The 25,087-nt window shown below is 38.8% G+C and overlaps 1 protein-coding gene across 2 annotated transcripts in view; it reads left to right on the forward strand.

Annotated features, from left to right (window-relative positions):
- The window catches only part of schip1 (schwannomin interacting protein 1), a 264,588-nt gene that overhangs the window by 63,414 nt on the left and 176,087 nt on the right, over window positions 1-25,087 (forward strand). For both annotated transcript variants that reach the window (XM_081614872.1, XM_081614871.1), the window contains exons 6-8: window positions 21,341-21,405; window positions 21,811-21,882; window positions 23,374-23,509. In XM_081614872.1, coding sequence (XP_081470998.1) covers window positions 21,341-21,405; window positions 21,811-21,882; window positions 23,374-23,509 — 273 coding nt within the window. The remainder of the gene's footprint in view (window positions 1-21,340; window positions 21,406-21,810; window positions 21,883-23,373; window positions 23,510-25,087) is intronic.

Genomic DNA, 25,087 nt, shown 5'->3' on the forward strand with positions numbered 1-25,087 from the left:
TTGCATATGAAACGCAGCAGTTGTAATGGTATGGATAATGTATGTTTAGTTTTTGTTTTGTTTTTTCCTGTGTTGGAGTCAATTGCTACATTTTATTCAAAGGTCTCTACGTTTTTCTCGGGTTTTACCTGTCTTGTATGAAAGTAGGTTGGTCTACCGTCGAACTGCACTTCCTTTCATGCTTAGAGACTTAAACATGCAGGAATGACAGGCACATAGAGTGAAGTGTGTAAAAACTCCAATGGCAAATTTTCTTGTAACTGTGAAGTTAAATATTGTGCGTGAGTGCGCTCAAAGTCGAGGTCGTCCCGGTGGGCTGGATTTCCTTCCCCGCTGTCAGCTCACATGCTGACAGCTACACATATACAAGCAAGCAGAAATGGAAATGGCCCCTGACTCCCACAGTTTTCTTGCTTTGTTTTTATTTATTTTTTTTGTTATTTGGTTATTTATTTACATTTGCATGTGTATCCCAATGTGTTGGTTCAGATCAGGTAAAATGCAAGCCAGTGGATATGCTCTTTTTTTCTTTCTTTCTTTTTTTGTGCAGAGAACAAATAACGGTGTGAATATTCATCAGCTTTGTACTCGTGACAGCTACCCATGTACCTGTCACTCAGAATCCCAGGTGTCTACAATTACACACTCGCGCACGTGCACGGCTCGGTGTTGTCTGTTAAACGCTGCCTCTGCACCGGAATAATTTTGCATTTTGTGTTTATATTCACACTTTGTGTTCATGTTTACATGAGCCTGTTTGGGTTTTTATTAATGCAGCGTGTGTGGGGGTTGCTGCTGCTGATTTATTTATTGCGTCTGTCTCTGAGAGTCGTCACGCAAGCGCGACAGACTCGAGCTCGGGTCCAAGGTGTGTGTTTATGACCTCCAGCGGCAAAGCACCAGAAGTCTGTGCTTTAATTCTGCCACGGCTCTTGCTGTAAAGACAGGTGCACTAAACGTGACTTATCCCTCACCTGAGTCCCTCTACGATTGGACTCTAATTGAACCCTGTGTGCATGTTTGCGTTTGTGTACACCCCCCGTCCTCTCTTGGGGGTCTGTGTGCACATCCCTTGCAGTTGAACGGCACGCGCTTTTTCTTTTACTTTTTAACTCGCATAAATCTCAAAAACTAATTTCAACTTCATTCTATTTCTGTGATCGGGAGAGCAGAGACAAGTCATGCGACAGCTCCGCGTGGAGATGCAAACGGCACAGGTGAAATGGTGTTCAGAGTGCGAGCGCAATTATCTGAGATTCTTAGGAATATTCAAGTAGCTTACATGTTCTACCAGACCGGCTTCGGTAATTTTTAAGACAGAGGGACAAGAAAGAAAGACGGTGCCATAAAGGAGGAGGGAAGCAGCATTTCTGTGTAGTTGAACCAAGAAAAAAAGGCAAATGATCTACAGGAGGTATAAAAAGATCTTTATTTTGCATATACACTGTTACTGCATGTCTCTTGGCTAATTTTGCCAGTTTGTTCATTACAGCACTACAATGTGCAATTACCATTATGGACATGTTTTCACTTATTTAAAATGGGGAAAGCAAACATATGAGGCACCATGAAGTAACCTCAAAGGGGGAAAAATGTACAAGAACTTCACATAAAGGTATAACCATCATAATGCTATGAGGTTAATGGAATAATCTTGCCGATTGTACAAATTAAGGGTTTTCTTTGAACTGTGTTTATCTATTGTTTAACATTAGAGTAGGATGTTTTACATTTTTTGTGTGTGCTCCATATAAAGCATTAAGAATTAATGTGATCTAATCATACTGTCAGATTGAAATTCATTTACATACCTTTCAGTTTAATCATTATGAAACACTGCGGTCTACTTTATCCAACAAATCCAAGAAAATTTAGCCAGCTGTGTTGCGTCACAACATTTGCTGCAATCCCTCCTTCTGAATGAAGTGGAAAGTCAATTGCATCACATCTTTAATGTTGCAGCAATCCCTCATACTGAGCATGGAGCGCAATTCCAAGAGGAAGAAACCTCCAGTAGAACTTGATCAGTGTGAGCAGCCGTCTGCTGCAGCCGAGTTGTGATCTGAGAAGGAAACACAAACACACACAGAATAACGGTGCAGGAGCACTGCATGTTAAATAAAAAAGTAAAAGCTGGTGACAGTGCTCTTTTGGTGGCTTCACCCTGGAGAGGACAAGAGATAAGCTCCAAATCAGCAATTAAAATCTGTGGGACGAGAAACAGTAGAGTATGTTATCTAGTGGCAGGAATATTGTAGGACCTTTGCTTGCTTTGTCTACATGAGAGGGAAATTGTTTAACACAAGTGAACAGAACCAGGTTTATCGTTAAAACAAAGTCATGTGCAGCAATACCTCAGCCAGTGGACCCCTGCAGAAAGATGTCGCAGCCAAACACAGAGATATTGGGCAATATATAGAGAACACAAAGTTAATTTAGTTATCACTGCAGATCACGCAGTATTGGAGAGTAGTAGGAAAAAGTAGCAGAAGAAAATGTCATTATTCTCGTTTTTAGCTATAATGTAGCTATAGGGTTGAAAACTGCAACACACTACCAATATTAAAACCAGGATGCTATTTTTAGTTCTCTCAGCACTCCTATTATTAGTCAGTAGGATGAAGGCATGCAAGTATTCATCTCTCATCATCAGAGAAGCCTCTGATCAATAATGGCAACAATATGAATATGAACTTGAGAATATACATACATGCAACCAGGGGTAAAAGTAGTTTTAAATTCTTGGAGGTACTATGACAAAAGTATAAAGCACACTTTGGAGTTTCTATGCTGATGAAATTTTTGTGACACAATAAAAGCTGTGTAGCTCTTGAATTGCTACAAAGTGGAGCTGTATTTCCCTCTGCCCACTGGCTGCAATGTCGACACGTTGAGATGCCGTGAGACCTAAATTCTGAACATAGCCTTCCACATCAGGTTGATGGGGTAACAGGTCCAGAAGGGAACCACAGACATCTCTCCCAGGCCAGACTAGACATATAGACCATCTTCATCAGTTCATTTTAAATCCTGAATCGTATTCAAAAACAATCTAATTATTATTAATAATGATGTCACTAAAAGCTGCTCATCTGATGGAGACATAAGAGAGAAGCTACAATTCTTTTAAAAACAGATATAAACATTTGTTTACCAGTTGGTTAAATAGTTAGAGTACAAGAAAAGTGAAAAACCAACAGACTCATAACCAGTTTACAGGAAAGCATAGAAATTGACTAATTTATCTCCTTCCCGGCTATCAGCAATGTGGGCTGCTGACACTGTGCTGCTGTTGATGTCGAGCTCTCAGTTACACAGAAAATCTGGAAGACATTACGTTCTGTCTATTGTTTACATTTCCTCACCGTACAGAACAAATGTATTCGAGTGGTTCGTTTACAACCCATCAAATATGGAGCGGCAGCATAATTTCTTTGGGATCATCCTTTATTTTCTATGCTAACGTGTAAAATTGTTAAACCAAAATTATTTCTTTGCTCCTCTCTAAGCAGGCAAAATTTCTTGTCACAATTTACAACAGCAGCAGCAGCAAATGTCTAAGTTACATTTAATTTTATTTTAAAGATATTTTTAAGTCAAGTATGATTCAAAATTTTAAACCTGATATAATAATGAAAAATCCAACTTAAATTAATGGTTTTAATATACCATTGTCAATCTAAACTTAATATTTCACCATTAAGATCCCTGTTTTAGTCCCTAGCCTCCTAAAATATACCCTTCTTAAGTCCGTCATGGCCCAAAAGGACATAAAAAACAGACAGATTATTCAGATCACTCTGACAGAGACACAGCGGATGAAGAACACGATTTCCCCAGTTCTCCCAAAGTGCACAGACTGAGAAGGGTTGGAGCAATAAGGAGGAAAACGAGGCGTCCAAAAGCTCAACCTGAGCTCTGAGGAAAGCAGCATTACAAGACCGGACCCATCAAGATAAATCGTCCTAGGGAACGATTTCTCTAATCCCAAAGAGCAAACTTCCCCGGCTGGGGAAGTCTCTTGATGGGTCCAGTCTTCTAATGCCGCTTTTGTATCTGGTATTCTGACCAGATGCCTGAGCCACCTCAACTGGCTCCTCTTGACGTGAAGGAGCAGCGGCTCTACTCTGAGTCCCTCCCAGATGACCGAGCTTCTCATCCTATCTCTAAGGGAGAGCCCAGACACCCCACGAAGAAAACCCGTTTCGGCTCTTGGGACGTAGAATGTCCCAATTATTAATTAATTAAATTATATAATTAATTAATTAATTAAATTATATAATTATATAATTGAATTAATTGATAATCAAATGATTATTTAATAATAATAAATAGTAGTGTAATAATATTTATAGTATTTATATCATAAATAATACATATTATTATTTATATAGTATAAATAATAATAATAATAATAATTATATATATATATATATATATATATATATATATATATATATATATATATATATATATATATAATGATATATTTATATATAATAAACACATATTTATATATAATAATAAACACACTGATTGTGTTTTTTCATCATAAAAAACACAGTGTTTTCATAATTAAAAAAGCAGTGATTGTTTTTTAATCATAATAGCAATAGTACTATTATGAATAAAAACAATACCAATATTATATAAAGTTATATAACAAAGTTATATAATAACTACGTTATTATAATTTAATAACATAACAATATTAAGTTATAATATAAAGTTATTATAATTTAATAACTATGTTATTAAATTACATAAAGTAAATTAAATATCACCCTACCCTAACCCTATTTAATATTGTTATCATTACTATTGTTTTTTAGTAATAATAATAGTACTAATAATATTCCCACAAAAAAATCTGAATATCCAGTCCATTGCAGTTATTTATGTTTTTATGGCTTGACATTTATTTTTGTGATTATTAATAAGTGATCAATGTGGTATATTAGCTAATGCAGCTATTAGCTAATTAAACACCTGCTGTACTGATGATCTGTCAGAGTTGGTGTTTAAGTCTTAAGCCTTTTATTTTTTCTAACTAAACTCAAACAGAATTCCACATCTACACCTTAAGGTTGTCAAAGTCAAGCTATCATAACTGAACTACTTCCCTCTCCCTCCGTATTCTTTTCTTAATTACCTTTTTCCTGACCTGTTAATCTAGTGATAGTGTAGAAAAGCACTGCATCCCTTTGTCTTTTATCCGGCATACATTTAACATTTTGTGCGTTATATATATATATATATATATATATATATATAAACAATTTTTTATATTCAACAATTTAATTTCACACAATTATCGTGGTAAAAGCCATTTGTTTGTTAAATACTTAATGAAACATATTGTTGTAAATGACGTATAGTCATAGAACGAGGTAATTAGTCCAAGTTTGTCGTTTATTGAACGTTCAGAAACTACAGCGGCTGTGATGCACCAAGACAAAAGTAAAAAAAGGTCAAACAACCCGAACAGGGGATCAACTCTAAACCACACCTTTTTACTCTCTGTCTCTCCCTGTCATTTAAGCACACCCGTTGCCATGGCAACCTCCTGCGCTCCACAAGCCGACCAGAGATTATGTTAAAAACATAACATTCAGTCCGTTACGATATTAGGTTTGGAGGCTTGATATTTATTTTTGCGATCACTAATAAACCTCTCATGAACACAGCGGTGGTTGATTAGTTAATTTTGAACTCCTGCTTTACTAGTTATTTTGGTAATGGAACCGAAAAGCACAGAATTGCGCAACACTTTGTTGAAACAATAATTACTTAGATTATTGTTGTTGGGTCATTAATTTGAGCGCGTTTTGTTGATTTTTTTGTTGTTCTTTAATAAAGTTACTAACGTTTTAAGCGAGTCAGAGGAGGACGTGCTGGTCTCAGCCTCCTGTTTGTCACCTAATGCCGAGATCGACTCAAAACCTTCCGCGATCGACGTGTTGCACTGCTGCTCTAGCAAAGCACGAACAGTTCAGAAACAATATGAAATGAGAAAAAAGTTATTTATTAACTGATTAAGTTGTGTTTTAGATTGTTCTTGAAGACCTAATCAGTCACGGTTAATTAGTGGGTGCACTCACAGCTGCACAGTGAACCCATTGATTTTTTACAGCAGACAGCCGCTCCCCTCTCTTGCAGGTACTGCGTACCCCCACTAAATCTTTTAGGGCTATGCAGTACCCTGCCGTACCCCCTTACTTTCACCCCTGCATGCAACCCTAATGTTCATTTTGTGTTCAGATTTGATTAGAGAGAGATTCTTTAGTTCAGCACTGATAAAACTGCTTTCGATTATCAGTGGAAACTTGATTTGTGTGTCTCAGATATTTTGAGAGATTTTTTTTTTATTAGTTTGCAATAATCACAGTCTGTGGGGAAATCCCTGCTGAACCATAGAACTATTTTAATATTTGCCTTATAGCCATAAAAGCAGAAAAAAGTTTGTTGTTCTTCTATTTTTTGTGCTTCCTTTCTCTGTAGCTAAACACAAGTTACAATAAACATCCCTGGACTGCTACCAAATGGCTAATTAGCTTATGACTGAAGCATCATTCCTCAGTCTATACCCTCACAGGCTAATTGGCACATGACTGTTTTGCTTGTCAATTTGGACAGCATAGCCTAAATAAATCCAATCCTAAATTATTCCTACAACCAGCCACATCATTCATATTGGATTTAAGTTGGCATTCTTGCAGAGCCAGCCGAAAATGTTACTTGTTACTCCAGTAATAACGGGCGTGTTGAAAAAAGTACTCCTTAAGTATTACTTAAAATTCAGTCTACCAAGAGTATAAATCATTTTGGGCATAACTTTCTATGTATGTAAACAGTATATTTACTACATATCATCATTAGAGCTCTATTGCAATATTGCATATTTACTTTTTGTCTTAACAGTATTTGAAGACATGATGCCAAAGGATTTTTACTGTTATACGGTGCCCTGCTATGCCTTTAATACTGCAGTATACAGTCATGAAGTGTTTTGAACATGTCAGAAATGTCTGCATGTTGTCATGCAATTTTTATTCTTCAGACCCGTACTGAAACAACACAGCTCCTACTTGAAAATACAAAAATGATCTACTCCTAGCATCACTTGATCTCAAGTTGAACTATCTAGATCTGTAGCTTACATCGACTTGCTCAATGCTTAGATTTGAAAGTTAAAGCATGACCTACTTTTGAATTATTTCCACCTGTGATTATCCAACCACTTGGGGATAAACTCTAACAGTGTTTAAATACATTTCCAGGCATTCAGTTGTTCTATTTACACGACAAACAAACTGAGATGGTGACACCATGACACAGTAAAGTGCTCTTCCTTGACCACCTCTGATCCCGACACACATGCACTATTCAGAATGGGAACACACCGAAAGCAACCCAGATACTTCAGACGTTAAAACACTTCACTTTCCATAACATCACCTTCCGTTCTCACCCATGTAAGGCGAGATATTCAGTATGCCAGCAGGCATGGCGAAATAGGGAACAGTGTGGCAGCAGCTGCACATTTAGGCAGTGTTACAACACACATACACGCTTTATCTGGCAAAAGAAAAATGTAGCAACATGTAAATTAGCAATATCAATAAATCAGGGGGAGTCCTGAGTTTGTTTTCTGCAAGTAGACAGCTTCATGATGAAGAGTTGATGAGAGACACCAGATGTCCCAACGCATGTTATTTGATTGCCAATTTAATTTTCTATGTTTAACTACACTTTCTGCTACTATTAGCACATTTAGAGCAATTCAGAGCAATAAACGGATAGGGACATTCATAAAAAAAAAAAAACCTTCACAAAAACAGTCTTAAAAAAAAAGTCACTGACAAGTCTGAAAAACTGTCTCTGCCAGACTGTTTTAAGCTTCTTCTAGTGATCTACGGCGCACATTTTACCCATTCTCTGTGTTGTCCTACTGCTACAACTTGGCTTTAGAAGATTTACAGAGTCACAATGTTTTAGATTAAAAAGCATTAAAATCTGTGGATTTATTTGAGTAGTTCAGAGAAACGGAAACGGACAGAGAGAGAGAGAGAGAGAGAGAGAGAGAGAGAGAGAGAGAGAGAGATGATAAGAAAGACGGTCTGGGAGGAACCGGGGCCATAGCTCCTCTTCTCTTTGCTGCTCCCTGTGTCATCAGGACATGTTTGTGGGTGTGTTGGACAGGCGCAATGGCTTGTTTATGGGCAGATTAATTGCTTTTATTGCCTTGTTTTTTTTCCCTGTGAATGGTGCTGGGTGTTTTAATGAACACCCACACTGCTTGCCTGCCATGCCCTGCCGAGCTGCTCCTGCTGCTGCTTTTCAGAGCGTAGCCGAAGCCCACCGCGGCTAACTGCCTGACGCTTCCCTCACAGCCCAGCACAGGTGACTGATTCAATGTGTGCCCGTACGGCCGCGCGCCTCAGTCCTTCTTAAGAGGTCAGTGCAAGCTGGGCGGTTCCACCCTAAAGGCAAAAAGCGGCGGGACTGGCGGTCGGCTGGAGCGTGACTTTAATAATTTCCTGCTGAGCTGAAGAGAAGTCAGCCAGCGTTTCTGCACAACCATGGCCGCGAGGATTGTTAAAAGTTATTGGATGCCCCGATAACTTTGAGGCAAGGTGTGATTGTCCATTTAGTGAAGACATTCCAGGAATAAAGCCTAATCACTTTTTACACATGGATCAATAAAAAGTTGAGGAAGATCTCCAATATCTTTTTGTTTTATCTCTCTCCTTTCCTTTTTACCTCATTACATCTCTCTCTCTTATCAATCCCCTTTCTCTCATATTGTCTTCATCCCTATTATTACCTCCATCCACTTCTCTCATTAATCAGGTGTGCAGGGGTTTCTCTCTTTTTTTTCCTGCCTTTCCACTTCATTAAGCCTGGAACAGCAACGGACCATCGCTAATGGACAGTCACAGCTTTAACTCACACCTCAAAGCCGGCTATAATTGTTTATTTTATTTCATTTTTTTGGAAGCGTGCACCTCGGATGGATAATGGATGCCTGAGCGCTCGACGTGTGCATGACACATTCGGTTTTATAACAAGGGCAGTAAAGAAAACAGCTTTTTTATGTCCTTTTAATTGATGTTGGGTGTTTTTTTTGCAAGTTGTTTGAGTCACAGGAGGCACAAACAAGGCCCCGCAAAGAAATAGCCTTCAAATTGCGTTGGCTTTCTGTGGAGTTATTGCGCCTTTACAGCTTCACCACACTTATTTTTCATGTTAGAATCAATTTGCTTGCAACTGAAAGCGCAGAAAAACCCCTGTAAAAGGAAAAGGAAAAAAAAACAAAACAGAAGAAGTGCTCTGTGGATGTGGAAAAGCATTGTTACACCAGGGAAACTGACTCAGAAGGCATTTCCTGGGCGTCTCAGCTTGGGCCTGGAGATAATACACACGTTGAGCAGAAAGCTTTCAAATGTTTGGTTCAAACAAAATGTATTCTCAACATGAGCTATTGGAGGGGATTCTACTTTAGTTTTAGAGACTTTACTCGTGTTTAGGACTGAAAGTTACAGAGTAGATGGGTCTCTCCTGTATTAGTATCACTTTTTTTTTTTTTTTAAGTGTCAGTTAAAAGTTGACTAAAACTAACTTTTAGAACAGAATTAAATCACTGGAGGACACATATTAAAGGTTAAAAGCTTTCCCAGAAGTGTGTGAGTCATTTCTTTTGGAGCTTGGAAAGTTTTTTATTTTACAGCACTGTCAAAAATATAATTCAGCATATTTTATAGGTCTCTTATAGAATTTGTTCATAAGCAAAGCTAAGTTCTTAACGGTACCACATCACCTTAGCTAAAACATTCCCGGAGGGAGCTCATATTCTTTGCTCTGCATGTCTTTTACTACTCCTTTTCCCCCCCGCCGTCTTTACAATCTTATTAAGCAACAATGCCGATCCTTCCATTTGACCATAATGCCCAATAAAAAAAAAACTTTATAGCTTCATACATTTACTTTCAGCTCTTTGCATATATATTGCTGCTAAGCCCGCAGTGCAGTCGTTTGTGTTGTTCTGCTCAGCTGCTGCGGAGGACAGGTAGTATTGAGAGGTGTTGTAAAAGGGAGTGCTTTATCGTGTGTTTGTTCTGGCATGTTAACGGTCGGCCTTACACTGCTGATTATGGCCCACCAGGAGACGAAGAAGTGCTAACTATACAGGAAAAAAAACATTGTGGGAGTGTAAATGATGGGGAGAGGTCATTTCTAGATTGTTTATGTTTTAATAGAAAATCCAAACGAGTTCCATACCGCAGAGTGGGGGGGGGTGTTGTTCTCATCTGGTGTCTAATATTAGGCGCTGAAGAAAATCGTTTTGCTCCTGAGTTTTGCACAACTAAAGCCTTATTCAAGTACATGCAGAAGGGCAAATGAAGTTATATGAATGTGTTGCATTTTGCAATGCATGGATGTATGTTTATGTGTATTGACTATAGCGTGATACCGCTAAGAATTAAATAATTATGGTGTGTCAACAGCTAAGACTAACACTAACACTAAGCAAATGAAAATCCAATTCAATCATGTCTGGCAAAAATAAATAAATAAATACACCGCTTTGGCTTAAATTTAAGTTTTCTGAACATAAATATTAATTATCTTTAGTTAAAAATCTAACAGTGTTTCCAGTATTTCTTGAAATGCTGTTAGACCATCCGAAAACAGGACATCCTCATGGCGTAGCTTTAGGAAATGCTGTGTTCATGTTTATTAAGCATTTAAGTCAAACACATGCATTTTCGCTTTCAAACTCTCCAGTATCATTTACAACCATAATACTTTTGTGCATGTCATAAAGACAGTTGTAAAAAATTAGTAAGCTGTATTTTACGGCAGTTTCTGTTCGCTTTTCATCAGCAAGGACAGAAATGACACGCGAAGGACCGCAAAGTTCCACACTTATTTAATGTCTACATGCTTCTGATTGCTCAAATTTTAACAATTGATAAGATTAGCTACCATAACTATGCAGATTATACACAGCTTCACATTCCAGTGTCACCAGGTGACTAGAAACCCACTCAATCATTGAGCCTTGAACCTTTAGAGACACGTACAGACAATTACAAAGTCAGTCTTCTGTCACCTGAAGAACCTTTCCAGGATTAAAGAACTAATGTCCCAGTATGATTTAGAGAAACTTGTCTGTGCGTTTATATTACTACAAATACATCTTCACGTGTCTGTCTCAAAGATCAATCAGACAACTGCACCTGATCCAGAACGCTGCTGCTTGTGTTTCCACCAAAACCAGGAAGGTAGAGCACATGACCTCCGTTCAGTTAATAAAAAATGCCAAAATACATCAACAATCTCGTGTTATTGTATCAACCTTTCAGACCACTCAGGTCTTCTGGTGGAGATATATTCTGCATTCACAGAACCAGAACCAAACACGGAGAAGAAACATCCTATTTTCATGCTTCTCTGATCTGAAACAAACATCAACAAAAATCCAAAATTGCAGCAATTAAATGAAGCAAATGAAGCACTTGTTACTATAATAAGAAGTAAAGTTGACTTGACTAACTTAGCCTCTTGAATTATGTTTAAGGTGTAATTTGTGATAATGAGTTTTACTCAGTTTTACCCAAACTGAGCACTTCAGTATAAACACACAGGCGTTTTTCATTGCTAAATAAATACTTACTCAGACAGTTTGTATCATCCTTTCTTTCTCCTTTTTAGCCTGAACATTTCTTAGGGTAACTCGTTTCTTTCTCTGTTTGCCAGCAGAGATCCAGCTTACAGTGGTGCACTGCTGGAGGACTTTGCAAGGATGCTTATGCAGCAACCTAAATCCTAAATTAGAAACTGAAAAGAGTCTGCTTTGACATAAGTTTTTTTTTTCTTTTTTTCAAAACAGAAGAAACATATTTGTATTGTCATGCAGGAATAACACTTCATGTATGTTTGATTTCCTTGTTGACATGGGGTTAGGGTTCGGGGTTATAATAAAAGACCAGGTCTGGTTCTTTTCCTGTGTTAGAATGCCCACACACAATCCGTGATAATAATTAAAAAATCATAAAAAATAGCTCAAGCTCAGTTCTCCACTTTATGATTAATTGCTATTTTTTTTTGTTAATCTTGCAAATAAGATTCCAATAAAACACAGAGACCTTCCATGGTTGTATTACGAAAAATGGAAAATAGTTCCGGATTCATCAAGAAAAGATTTATCCCATACATATAGAGCTTCTTTCCTCTCTTCGGTATCTGTAGCATGTTGTGACACTGCAGGTTCCTGTCTCTTTTCTACGATGCATCCATTATTCCTTCATTTATTGCTAGTCGTATGATGCAGTATTTATGTGTTGATGTGTCTGTTCTCGATAGCAGCGTATTAGCTCTGCATGGCTGTATTTAGGTTTTTTTCCCTGCTCCATTTCCTCTCTATCTAGCAGTGCCTCTACTCTCTGACACCTTCAGTCATTAGCAAAACTCCCAGAGCAGAAAGGATGACTCCCTGCGTCTGTGTGCGTGCGCGTGGGTGTGTGTGTGTGCGTGTGTGCGTGCGTGCGTGCGTGCGTGCGTGCGTGCGTGTGTGTGAGAGACTACCAAAGCAAGCGCGCCAGCCAGCTCTTATTGCAGGGTCATTCAGGGACGACTTTGGCAGAGTCTGGATACTAAATCCTAATGGGCACTGGCAAATCTGCCCATACACACACATATATACATGCAGGTGCCAAATGACAGATTCTTGCCAGTTTTGCCTGCGATAACAACGTGTCTTTAGCTTTCCTTATCGCACACAAATGCAGGGTAATCGTTAGGCTCTGTGTCCCCCTGGTAGAGGAGAGGATTGAGGATATGAATGTGATGGTAGAGATGGCGCCGACTGGCTGGCTGGCTGGCGAGGCTGAAGGACCCAAGGGAAATTTGACTGATTGAGGCTGCCTCCAAGCCCACTGCTTACTGTGTGTGTGTGTGTTTGATACTCACAGGACTCTGTGTGTGCACCAGGGCAGATGGTATGATGGTGTTTGAACCAGTTGGGTGCAGGACCAGGTCAAGACAGGGTTTGGGGTGTAAGGTGACTCAGTTGGCTCTAAGAATCAAGGTTATCCTATAATTAAGTTGCAAGTACCTGGTCAGCAAGTAATGTTGTTTTTTTTTCCCTATATGGAACCAGCTTTTGATTGTCTGATTGCCTTATTTTCTCTGATAACAGCCAGATGTTTAAGTGAAACCACAATAAAGTATGTGGAAAAAACATTTTTTTTGTAGTTAAATTGATGCTAGATTAGCTACACATACAAAATCAAATAGCATGGAGACCAATTTTCCAAAGCAACTGTATGCACAATAGAAACAAAGCTTGAGTTCTCCACTTGTTCTGAGCATGCACACAGTTGTAATACTGATGTCAAGCCAAGCATTGCACATTTTGACACGTTATTGAGCATGGTATTTCTGTTGACCAGTATGAATTATGGCTTGACTGTCTTTGACTGCTGCTGTCCACCAAATTTCCCCATGTGGGACAAGAAAAAATTGAACTTGAACTTGAGCTAGCTAAGACTACAACCTCATTATGGCCGTCCAACTCCGCAGGTGTTCCAGGTCAGTTCCCGTAATGCTTTTGGTCACGTAGCTGCTGCTCCAGGTCAAATGTCAAACAACAAGATCTCTCGAATAAACCAAACTTAGAAAGTGGTATTTTCTGGCCCCTGCATCACAAGATTCTTCTCAAACATTATTTTCAGGAAAGTGTCATCAGTAGGGCTGAAGTGATACAATAATCTCATGATACGATACACGGTATTCTGCTCACGATGCGATATATATTGCGAACATCAGCAAACGATACAATTCAATACACTTGTGCGATTTTCTGAAAGTTTTTAGAGGGACAGAGTGATTTTGGTGACATTTTGTGACTGTTATAGAGTTGGATTGAATTAGTTTAACTGAAAACTGATTAAAAGCACCAACTACACAATACCTCTGGTTGGACATGGACACAGACTTAAAGTTGACAGCTGGACAAAATGAATAAAAGAAGTGGTTATAAAACATGTTTCTTTTAATTGAAACAGTACAAACTGTAGCTTACGTGCATTTGTAAAGTAAATAAAGTGCACCACGTACCCTACTCTGAATAGTTTAATACATTTTTAACCTTGACACTTAACATCTGAAGGCATCACTCTAAGCCTGATGACCTAATCACTCTCCCGGCGAAGCAAGCAGTGAGTGAGCAAGGTGACAGTTGGATGTTACAATACTTGCGAATGAATATAGATTTTTTTCTAGGAAAGAAAATATCAATATATATCGCAAAATCGATATTATTACACAGCCCTAGTCATCAGTGTACAATATTGTGTTTCTCTATTGTGCTTAAATCTTATCTGGTCTAGTCTATGATGTCCCTAATGCCAAAAAAGTAAACTTCTTCAATGCAACTTAGCAATTCAAGTTTTTGATGTTGTTGTTTTTACTTTAAAATAAGAGCCTAAGACATCAAGTTTAACACCTTGAACGTATCCTCACAGCAATCTGGAAAGGTTTGTGACCTGCTTCCTCTAGTTTTGCTGCTGCTGAGATTGTGTAAATACTGATGTTGGTTCCTCTTCTGAAGCAACACTGAAACTGATGGTGGAGATACAGAAACCTCATATTTCTGCACCTCCAGATATGATCCAGCTACGTTCTAATGGGTCGTTCTCTGACATTTAATTCGGTAAGAGAATGAAATGAAATGGAATGGAAAATTTTAAATTCTTCATGGTTAAATTAACTAAATCAATTCACCACTGAGCCATTGCTCTCCAAATGTTCTCATACTTTGTTTGTGTGCAGGTTGTGAAGTATGTGCCTTCTGTCATGTTGTAACATGGTGATCAGTTTTTCTCCCTTTAGTTGTTAGTTTTCATTTGTGCTGAAGTGTAAATATGTTTGTTCATTAATATTTTTCTCTGTAACTGAGTTCATTGATTTCTCCAGGAAAACAAACAAAGCTGAGTTTTGCTCTGGATAGTAGAGGAACGAACGTTCACTTTTTTACTACCATGGTAAATAAGTGAACATAATACTGGGATTAATGACAACAATACATTTAAATAAACATGCCAGAGTCATAAAACTGATCACTATCTATTTTTTTTATCACCTCAGGTGTATTTCCATTTGTTTCCCATCTATATTTCACGTGAACCTCTGAGTTGAGTTAAAAAATAATTTACAAAGCCTGCAGATCCTGTTAGATCATGTGCAGATTGAGCGTCGTACGTACACGTGTGTTTATGTGTGTTTTATTTGAGGTAGAGGAGACAGATTTACGTCAACGTACAGGAGAGATGAAGGCCGAATCCCCAGAAGGACACAGTTCTCTCACTTGTATGTTTCTCTGGCAGCCTTGGCATAGTTCCAGTTTAATTCCTTCACAGCCTGCAGGCATGTTCTTTCACCTTCTTATTCCCTCTTTCCTTTCTCAACAATGAATCTGCTTTCACATTTTCTCCTTCTTAATCCCATAACCAGCTTTGAATATCATCAATTACTCAGCAGTCTCCTAGTCCTTTTTTTTATGTATTAAAATTGTATTTGCATGCCAGGCAAGTCTTTTTTTTCTTTTCTTTTTCTTTACTGTCAGTGGTATAACCTTCAGTAATCTGTAATGAACAGAACCAATTTATATATCTTATTGCTGTCTCCGTAAGGATAAGATGTGAAGAAAAGTGTTATGGAGGATAAATATGACCAGAATTACAACCTCACCTTCTATCATATATTATCAGTTTTATCTTTGGGTTCCTGACAGTTTCGCTGCTCTTTATAGTTCTATTATAGAAAATCTGATGTGCAGCTATCTTTTAAAGGGCTGTATTAGCTTTTAACACCTTGCACTATGGACACCAAACATATTGCGAGGCAGTAAAATACCAATAAAACCCACTATGAGGCAGATAACACAAAACCATAAAACTCAATACTAGAAAAATCACAAAAATCACAAAATTTTATTAGAAAGGCTGCAAATCAGTAAATCCATAACTTGTACACAAACACGTTTATAATCCTTTGGGGGGGGACGGGAGGGAAGGAATTACCTGTCAATCCAGTTTTTCTTGTTTCATGCCTTGTCCTGGTGCGTGACGGGGGCAGGAAGCAGAGAGGGCAGAAAAACAAGAAACAAAAAATCCACAAAGACATTTGAGGGGTTTCCTTTTTTTATTTGCCAATTAACCTAACATGGTTTTTCTTGGATTGTCTGAGGAAAAAAAAGTGTAACTCCACACAGAATCCCTGCACATTTTGTAATGCAAACCTTGTTTTGAAGGTTTCTATAACTATAAAAAGAACGTCAGTGTTCAGTTTAAACAAAAAAAAGAAAAAAACCTTTTGACCTCTTCTATTAAAGGTCCAGATTCACTAAAAGTAATAAGCATGAAAATCCCAGTTTGAATCATGAAAACCTCTCAAAGAGTGCGTTACTCCCATATTGAAGCTAATTCAGACTTTAACTCATCAAAGCACAAACTCCACTCTTCCTCCGATGAAGTTCTGTGGAATCTGGTAACAAGGTGTTAGCAGCAGATTCTTTAAAGATCTGTGCCTCCCCTTTAAATATAGAATATTATTCTGACATTAAAATTATGCAGAAGTGATTTCCAAAAATCCTTATTTGGTAGAACCGATATAATGATAAAGTGTCATGTTTTTGTAGATGAAAGTAGAACCCAAACACAGAACAGGCAGAGGCGTTACAAAAAAATCTAGAAAAAACGTCATATAGAGGCAGTAGAACTGTTCGCCTGCTCATTGCATAAAAATATACTTTCGTGACATTATGAAGTTTGTAGATCAATACTGAGAGTCTAATAATTTAAATTAGTTGATTATTTTTAGGGGGTTATTTCACCATTAAAACACTTTGTCCTTTGTGCTCCTTCTGTTTCCAAACCAGACTTTGTGCTTTTCATAGCATAAAAAGTCTCAGTAAACCAAATGTGTTTTTTTTTTATTAGTAAGAAAAGAGAAAGTGTCCCAGCCTTCATTTAGTAAGCTGACCTGCAGTGTGCAGCTACAGGTGTGGGAGTGTTTTTTTGTGTGGGTTTTTTTTACAGTTTACATTTTAATAAAAACCTATGAAGCACAGAAATACTATGAATTAAAAATATGTGCGTGTTTTAAAATTTGAAAGCCCATTATAGAACCCTGGTGCATATATACCTAACTTACCCACCTAGTTAAACAGTCAAATCTCCTGGGTTTGCTGTGTGTAGTTGTTTCCCTTAGTCTCTTACATCCACTGGGTTCAGGTTCTCCTCTGCATCAGCATCCCTTCCCCTCTGCATCCTGCTCTCTTTGCTCTGTTTGACTGTACCATAAATTTACCAACACACATATCTGCACACATAAGACACACATATACACACACAAATCAATACAAGTCTTCTTGGCACTGCCAGAGCCCAAAATGACTATAGATTTTCTGTCTACCCTGCCACTAAATTATGCAAACCTCTGGTTTATGTCCAAGTACTTTTTTTTGGCATTCTCATGCTGCAAATGAGATGATAAGAATTTTATAATAAGGCATAGTTTGATTAATACAGGTACAGATATGGAGGAGGTAATAGTTATGTACAAGTGAAAATTAAATGCCTTTAAAAATGTGTTAATCTTTTTAATTTGATACCTGATTATTGCCAAATGTTTACTCTATAGATTTTGAAATCAGTCCCGGGTATTAGGATCATAAATGTCCTGCTGAGGTCAGGACTTTGCTTAGGTGCTTGATACTATCAGAAGTTTTGCTCGACTAGTGCAAATGAATATCTAAATACTAAAGAGTGATGAGTAAGTAAAGAATAAATGAATCTAATTCAATATAAATGCCATATATCCATTTTTTGTACATGGAGGCTGAAAATTTTAGCCTATAGACACAAGCAATTATCCTAAACCTGCAGCGCACATGTGTTTATTTTAATGTTAGAGACAGCATGCAGAGAGACAAGTGTTACGGGAAACTGCCCATGAAATTTGGTTTTAGTTGTAAGTCATTTTTAAACATTGAATTTTGACACAATTATGCCTTCAAAATACTTTTTCTTGTCAGCCAAAGGGGGTACAGGCTAAATCTTTGAGAATTTCTTAGTGTCTTTGTGAAGTCTAGGATATATGTTGCTTATGCGTCATAGGGATAAAATATATATACTTTCACGTTGCTGCAGTAATTTCATTATGTTGAAATCTAACATCCTTCACCGTGTCAAAGAGGGGGGAGATGTTTCTAGCTTTAAAGCAATTAGCTTTAAACCCATTAGGTCTTTTCAGCAGAAGCTGTTCTTTACTCTGTGGTTCTCTCAGCAGCACCGGTCCCTGATTCCTGGCATCTACAGAAATGAGCCAACATATCAAATGTATTTCCAGTAGCGTAAGCTACCTGCTACATTGTGTTGCTTGATGGTGCCAGTATACAAACTTGGAAATTTGTGCTAACTTTTAGCTAGAGTTACATTCTGCAGATGATGCAACTTTTCACATGCTGTTAGGTTTGTTTGACAACAGATACCCTCAAGAATTACTGGAGATTGTATGTGACATCAAATCCATCATTTATACCAATTATTTCCCACCATCCAACATCCAAATAATCCCAAACAACAGAATGAAACTGTACTTTTTGTGTATGTATCCTTTGACTCTTGGCCTTTTTCTTTTGTCTTTCTCTTCACTGACCTTTCTGTAGCAGTCTTCACTTTGTATCTTTGTGCATGTCCGGAGTCGTACAGCAAAAACTTCACAGCAAAGAAAAGTTCCCTTTGATGTTACCTCTCTGCAGAAGTATGGTGCAGAAAACCTGCATGGCCTTGCTTTTGTGTCAGTTTTTCTTTATTTTCCCATGGTTGCTTTTAAAGCATTCAATACCTGATCATAGCTAAACACTACAGATAAAAGCTTGAACATACATCGCCAAGCAGGTAGCATGTATATCTGCTGTTCCTCTCTATGAAATGATCGAAACAACTTCAAAGGGAATCTAACATTTTTATTCTCAAATGTTAACACAGACTCCTAAACGGCATTAGCCACTTTCAAGGTGTTGTGTAATCTAAGTATCAAGACATTAGCTTTACCTACTTATCCTTTTGCTACCTGAAAAAATATCAAACTAGCCAATTAAATCCTGCAGTCTTCCAGAAAGATTTAATATCAGTTCAAGGACAAAGGGAAATTGAAATGATCCGCTTGCTCATGTCTCCCTGGAGCTCGATTACCTAAAACACAGACACGCAGATACCCCCCCCCCCCCACACACACACACACCTCCTCATTTTTTACTACAGTTTTACGCTGTTTTATCTCTCGTTTCCCGACACCTGTCTTATTCTCTAACCAATATTTTCTTCAACATCGTTCTGAATGAATTCTCTGTTAGCCTGTCTCAATATTCCCAGTTGGCCACATTCAAGAAATGTGTATGGGTAATGGACACTGTCCAAGAAAGAGACCACTGTCTGTCAAGAAAGATACTAAGACAGATGTATAAAAAGGCAGAAGTTACATCGACTCGAAAGAGGAGGAAAGGGCCGGGGAAGTTTTAGTTATCCAGAATCCACATAGAGCCGCTCTTATGCTTCCACCCGATCAGGATGCTAAAGATGAAATTGAAAACATCCCCTTGAAACAACCATTGTTCGGTATGTAGTGGCTTGATTTTGTCTAATGAGTTCATTGTTCCTTCTGGTAAGCAAAGTAATAGTAAAAGGCCAAACTAACCTTTCCTGTTTGCATAAACATGTAAAGTAATTATAGGGAAAAGGATTGCATTGCTGTCCTCGGTGGCTCGAAAGGATGTTTTTCCAGACACAACAGTTTACATGGCGGGTTTTGCAAAAGCGTACCTTTTAAAACCTTCACATTTTGTCATTTTGTAACCAATTACCGCCAACCATGTAGACCAGTACAAAGTAGGAAAATAAAGTGGAATGATTTACATAAATGCTTTTTCTTCTCAACTCTGACCAACATCCACTATCAGTGCTGAAGAAAGGCCGTCCCACAACATGCTGCCACCGTTAAGATGTTTTGCTCAGAACCTGGGAGATTGGTTTATATCCTCACTCTGCTCTAAACTTCCCCACAACATCGTCTCTGATCAGCCTCTGTTGGTTTTTATGATGCTGTTTGCTCACTAATATTCTCCACCAAACCCCTAAAGCCTTTCCACAACATTACTGTACACCGAGATTACATTATATACAGTTGGGCCCCTATTTACCTAACGGGTGACTTTTCAAAGCAGTTAGAAGCAGTGGAGTTTATTATGGGTATCACAGTAAATGGGGCGAAACATACCAAACACCAATCTCAAGGTTTTTTTTTATTTCTACAAAATGTTGGAAACTATGTTTCATTTGCGTTCCACTTGGCGATTAAGCACTACTTGATGTTGGTCTATCACTTACCACTATGTGATAGACTGAAGTCTGGCAAGGCACTGTATGTCATTATACAACGAATAACATCAGAGACCAAGTCATAAAGTAAACATAGGAGTAAACATTCATTTTAGTGCAGCACTTCGTCTAATAGATGTGACATGTTTCTCCAGCCGGGCTTCTCTATTCCTTAATCGGTCAACTAATTGATGTCATATATTTCTTAATGATTAGGTCGTTACACAGCCATTATTCAGAAAGTCAAACAGTAATAAAGAATTTGACTGTACACACACATTAGCGCACTGTGGTGAAGCCAGTGGATGATCGGTGCCCTGATGCGACCTTCTTGGCTCGTCTGAAAGAAGCGCTCCACTTAAACTTTGCTGGTCCTTCGTAATTGAATTAGTCTGCTCAATTATGTAGCGGCAGGCCTGTCCTCATTATACGGCGCTATTAAAACACAAGAACCAAGCCAAAGGGGGAGGGGAGGGGGGAGCAGTTACTGAGGAACGGAGTGAAGAGCTAAAAGTTATTTTAGCAAAGCATAAAATTTTATGGCTTTGTCTTCAAACTGTCTGCCACATCTGCGCAACGGCGCCGTACATGAAGGATGTCCCCCATGCATCTTCTGTACTTTACCTCCCGGCTGATCGCTAAGGAAAATGTTAAGGCAGCAGTTTCGACAGAAGTTCTCTTTGTTTTTTCAACGGCTTCACATGAAAACACGACGCCGATCTCCGCTAGCTGACGTGCTGCTTTGAGGAACCAAAAATGTTTATTCATTTGCGGCGCGTTTTGCCTGCCCGCCCCCCGTTCAGCGGAGAACTTCTAATGTCCAAGACGTCAGCTGCCGTCTGATTCCTGTCTTCTCGACTCACCGTTCTTTCCTTTTTGTCTCATTTATCCAGGATCAACTGAAGACCCTCCAGAGAGGCTACAAGCATGTTAATGATGAAGCTCTCCGGCTGCAGAGGTGAGTTGGCTCCTACACACACACACACACACACACACACACACACACACACACACACACACACACACACACACACACACACACACACACACACACACGCGCACACACACACACCCCCCCCCACACACACACACACACACACACACGCACGCACACGCGCACACGCACGCACGCACACACACACGCACACACGCACACACACACACGCACGCACACACACACACACACACACATTCATAATGTAATACATTGACTGAGCTCTCTGCTTCTGCGGAGAAAACAGGCACAAACACACAGACAGTTTTTCTGCTCTTGGGACCCAGTCGTCGCTGTTTAATTACCTCTAACCCAGATTGAACCTGTATTTCTGTGTCCTTTGACTGTCCTTTCTCCCCTCCCGGCCAGTAATCATCTGACTATGGACCTGGACAACAACATCAATATCAACCTGCCACCTATGGAAACCAAAGTGTTGATGTAAGTATTCGTTTCAAAAGGCTAGCCAGTAGATTCAATTACAGCATGAAAAATGTACGCACTTTCATTCACATGTTTGCATTGTGTCATTTTCTGACCATGGAAGAAAATGTAAAGTAAATTTACCTCAAAAGGCTGGTATTGTGTATTTTCCAGGAACATAGTGCCATTTTACCACACAATCAGTTAACTATGTTACTTTCTGTTGTTGCATCATTGCTGTATATATCAAACATGACTTCATAGTTTGACACTTTGAAATTGGACTTCTGTCTCTTTAAGAAGTTCCTGCTTTTTCTGACACTCCAATTTCATCACAACAACACTTCTCATTATGCCGTTTACAACTGTTCTTAGGAGCTTTGGTCTGAGACGTAACTTGTATGAAGAGCTCCTCAAATAAGCAGGTTAAATCAGGTGCTGCCACTAGTCTGGAGGAGCTGAGTGGGGAAAGTGCAGTGTAAGAATGCTCTGGTGAGGCAGAAGTTTGGCTGGGGACTGAAACTCCAAGGAGGAGCTTTCTGGAAATAGGCAGCGCTTTGTGGGATCAAAAGTTTTAGGCACACTTGAATTTTTGCCGCAGGAAATTAAAGGATTTCTCAAACATGCATGAAAGAATCAAATTTAACCAGTGACAGTAAAGACCAGAAGGAAAGCCTGATGCAGTTTGAATCGGCGTTTTTGCATCTTCAGTAAATCTGGAAAAATCTAGAATTTTATTTAGGTATTTTACAGTTCTGGAACAGTGTGAAAAAGTTTAAGAAGATATTCGTATTGTCAAGCTCTTGCTCCGTAGAGGATGACGCATATCTAAGTCTTGAAAAACCCCTTGCTCCACCCAGACTGCACATCGATCTACCCAGTCATCTTTCCATTTACTATCCATTCATTAGTTTGTCTTTGGAACCAACTTTCCATTGATCAGTCGGTTCACCTATCCATTCATCTATCCATTTATGTTTTCATCCACCTATCAGTCCATCCATCCTGTTGTCTGTCTTTCCATTAATAGATCATCCATTCATTCATCCATCTGTCAATTTAGCCACTTTAACCACCCTTCATCAATCCATATGTCCATTATTTTGTCTATTCACTCATTTATTTATCAGGTCATCAATGTTTTTGTCCATTTATAGATCTGTATGTGTGCCAATCAGCCCATCCAAATATATGTTTATCCATGCTCTGTCTGTGGATTCATCCATCCATAATTTCAGGTTGATAGATGAAACCCTTTAAAGCTTAAACGGAAAATAACTTAAGCGTAAGATTTTATATTTGCACTGTCGACTGTCTTCAGTCTTCATTGCTGCACTCCCGCAAGGTTAGAAAGTCACAGCTCCGGGTGAGAAAATCCTCAATTTACAAGTGTTAGTAATCGACTCATGAGAAAATGTGCTCCTTTAGCTGTGCAATTCTTTTCCAGGAAGCTTGCATCATAATCCTCTGTTGTGCTTCGTCACGTTTTGTCTTCATCTCGCTGCGTAGCATCCAGCGGGCTTGGCGAGACTTTCTGCAGAGACAGGAAGTGGAGAAACGGAGCCCCTCCCCACCATCGCTCTCCTCCTCCGACAAGATGAGCATGTCAATCAGCATGATGACCCTGTCAGATGGCAGCACCCCTGTAAGTCATCCGAGTGTCACACATACTCGCCATTAAAATATCGGGCATGCAGATGACATGTCAACATGTGTTTATGGCGGCTGTGTGAGTGTGTGTATTAGATAGTTGCACAGATGTGACGTTCTGCTCGCTGCTGCTCGGTTTTCTTTGCGGTGGAGGAAACGTTTCATGAAAAGATGCTGAAAAAACGTTACATGTTTTTTGCTTTATTTCAATATAAACACAAAGTCGAACTGACTTTGTGTTTATTTTTCTCCAATTTTTCTCCAATTGCCCTGGAGAAAAATGTCTCCAGGGCAATTACGCAGACAATAGCATTTCGAGTACAGGTGGAAAAATAAGTGGTTTGATCAGCTCTGCCTCGGTAACGCAGACGACTTGTGTTTCAGGTTGCTAAAGAAAAAAACAAATTACAATGTTTGGGCTTATTTTGAATGTTTTTCTTTTGCTAAGTTTATGTCAACTTTTGCTCCATAAGGTGCACAACTTGTGCTTGGCCTTGATGATGAATATAATAGATGGTTCTGTTTAAAATATATATGACTTTGGATTGTCTTGCCGTTTTATCCTCATCAGCGACTATTAAGCAGACACTGCTTCTGGTTGAAGACTCCGTAGTTAATTACTTTTTCCACTTACAAATGTTAAATGAGAATAAAAACACAGCTGGCTAATGAGGCATGGATTGCATGTGTGGGGTGCAATATAATCGCTTGTTAAATAAGTAAATGTTGCATTTTATTTGGATCATCTTAAATTTCTATGTGATTCACCAGTACAGTGGCACTGCATACAGTCTGAACTTCTACTGTTTTGTGTGTGTGGGATGAATATCTGACCCTATTTTAACTTTATTTTCATTTTAATGATGAGTTTCTAACACCTGTCTGAAGATCTTAGAGTTCAAACGTTGTTGGGTCCTACCTAGGGAAACCATTCATGTAGTATTGAGTTTGCCCAGAAGAGGGCAGCAAGTTCTAGTTAAAATTCTCTCAGATTGCAAACTCAAATCCAATCCCTTCTCAAAGAGTAAATATAAAAGGATTTAATCAAAGACATTCACAAAAGTACACATTTTCACCCAGCAAAGACGCGGCGACAGTAAAAATCTGTACAACAGCCATTCTCATTCAGACCGACTCCCCCCACCTGCCACTTCACGAAACCGTAGATAAATCCTCTGGATTTTCTCCACCGCCTCCATTGTGGTCATTATAATTCTATGCCGGCATTGTCTGCACGCTGCTGGCTGAATAGCAAGTGTCTGTACACTTACCTGCTAATCCCTGAGGCTGAAGTCAACAGGCGGGTTAAATCTCAGAGATGGCTAGGAGTGTGAGATTTGGGCTGTAGTTGTCCGCTCAGTTGCTGCTGTTTGATTTAGATTCTTGTCGATGACGAAGGGGTTAGATCGCTTATGACAGAAGACAATTGAGAGTGGCGAACAGCAGAAATAGGTATGTGCTGTCAGATACCCAGTGGGTGTACAGTTCATGAAGTCATCCAGGATTGTTTATGCTGCACACACGTTCTTACGGTATATAGATATATAGAGCTCCCTATATATCTATATAATAT

The sequence above is a fragment of the Poecilia reticulata genome, chromosome 13, assembly GCF_904066995.2.
Source record: "Poecilia reticulata chromosome 13, P_reticulata-male-v2, whole genome shotgun sequence".
In the NCBI taxonomy this organism is placed as follows: domain Eukaryota; kingdom Metazoa; phylum Chordata; class Actinopteri; order Cyprinodontiformes; family Poeciliidae; genus Poecilia; species Poecilia reticulata.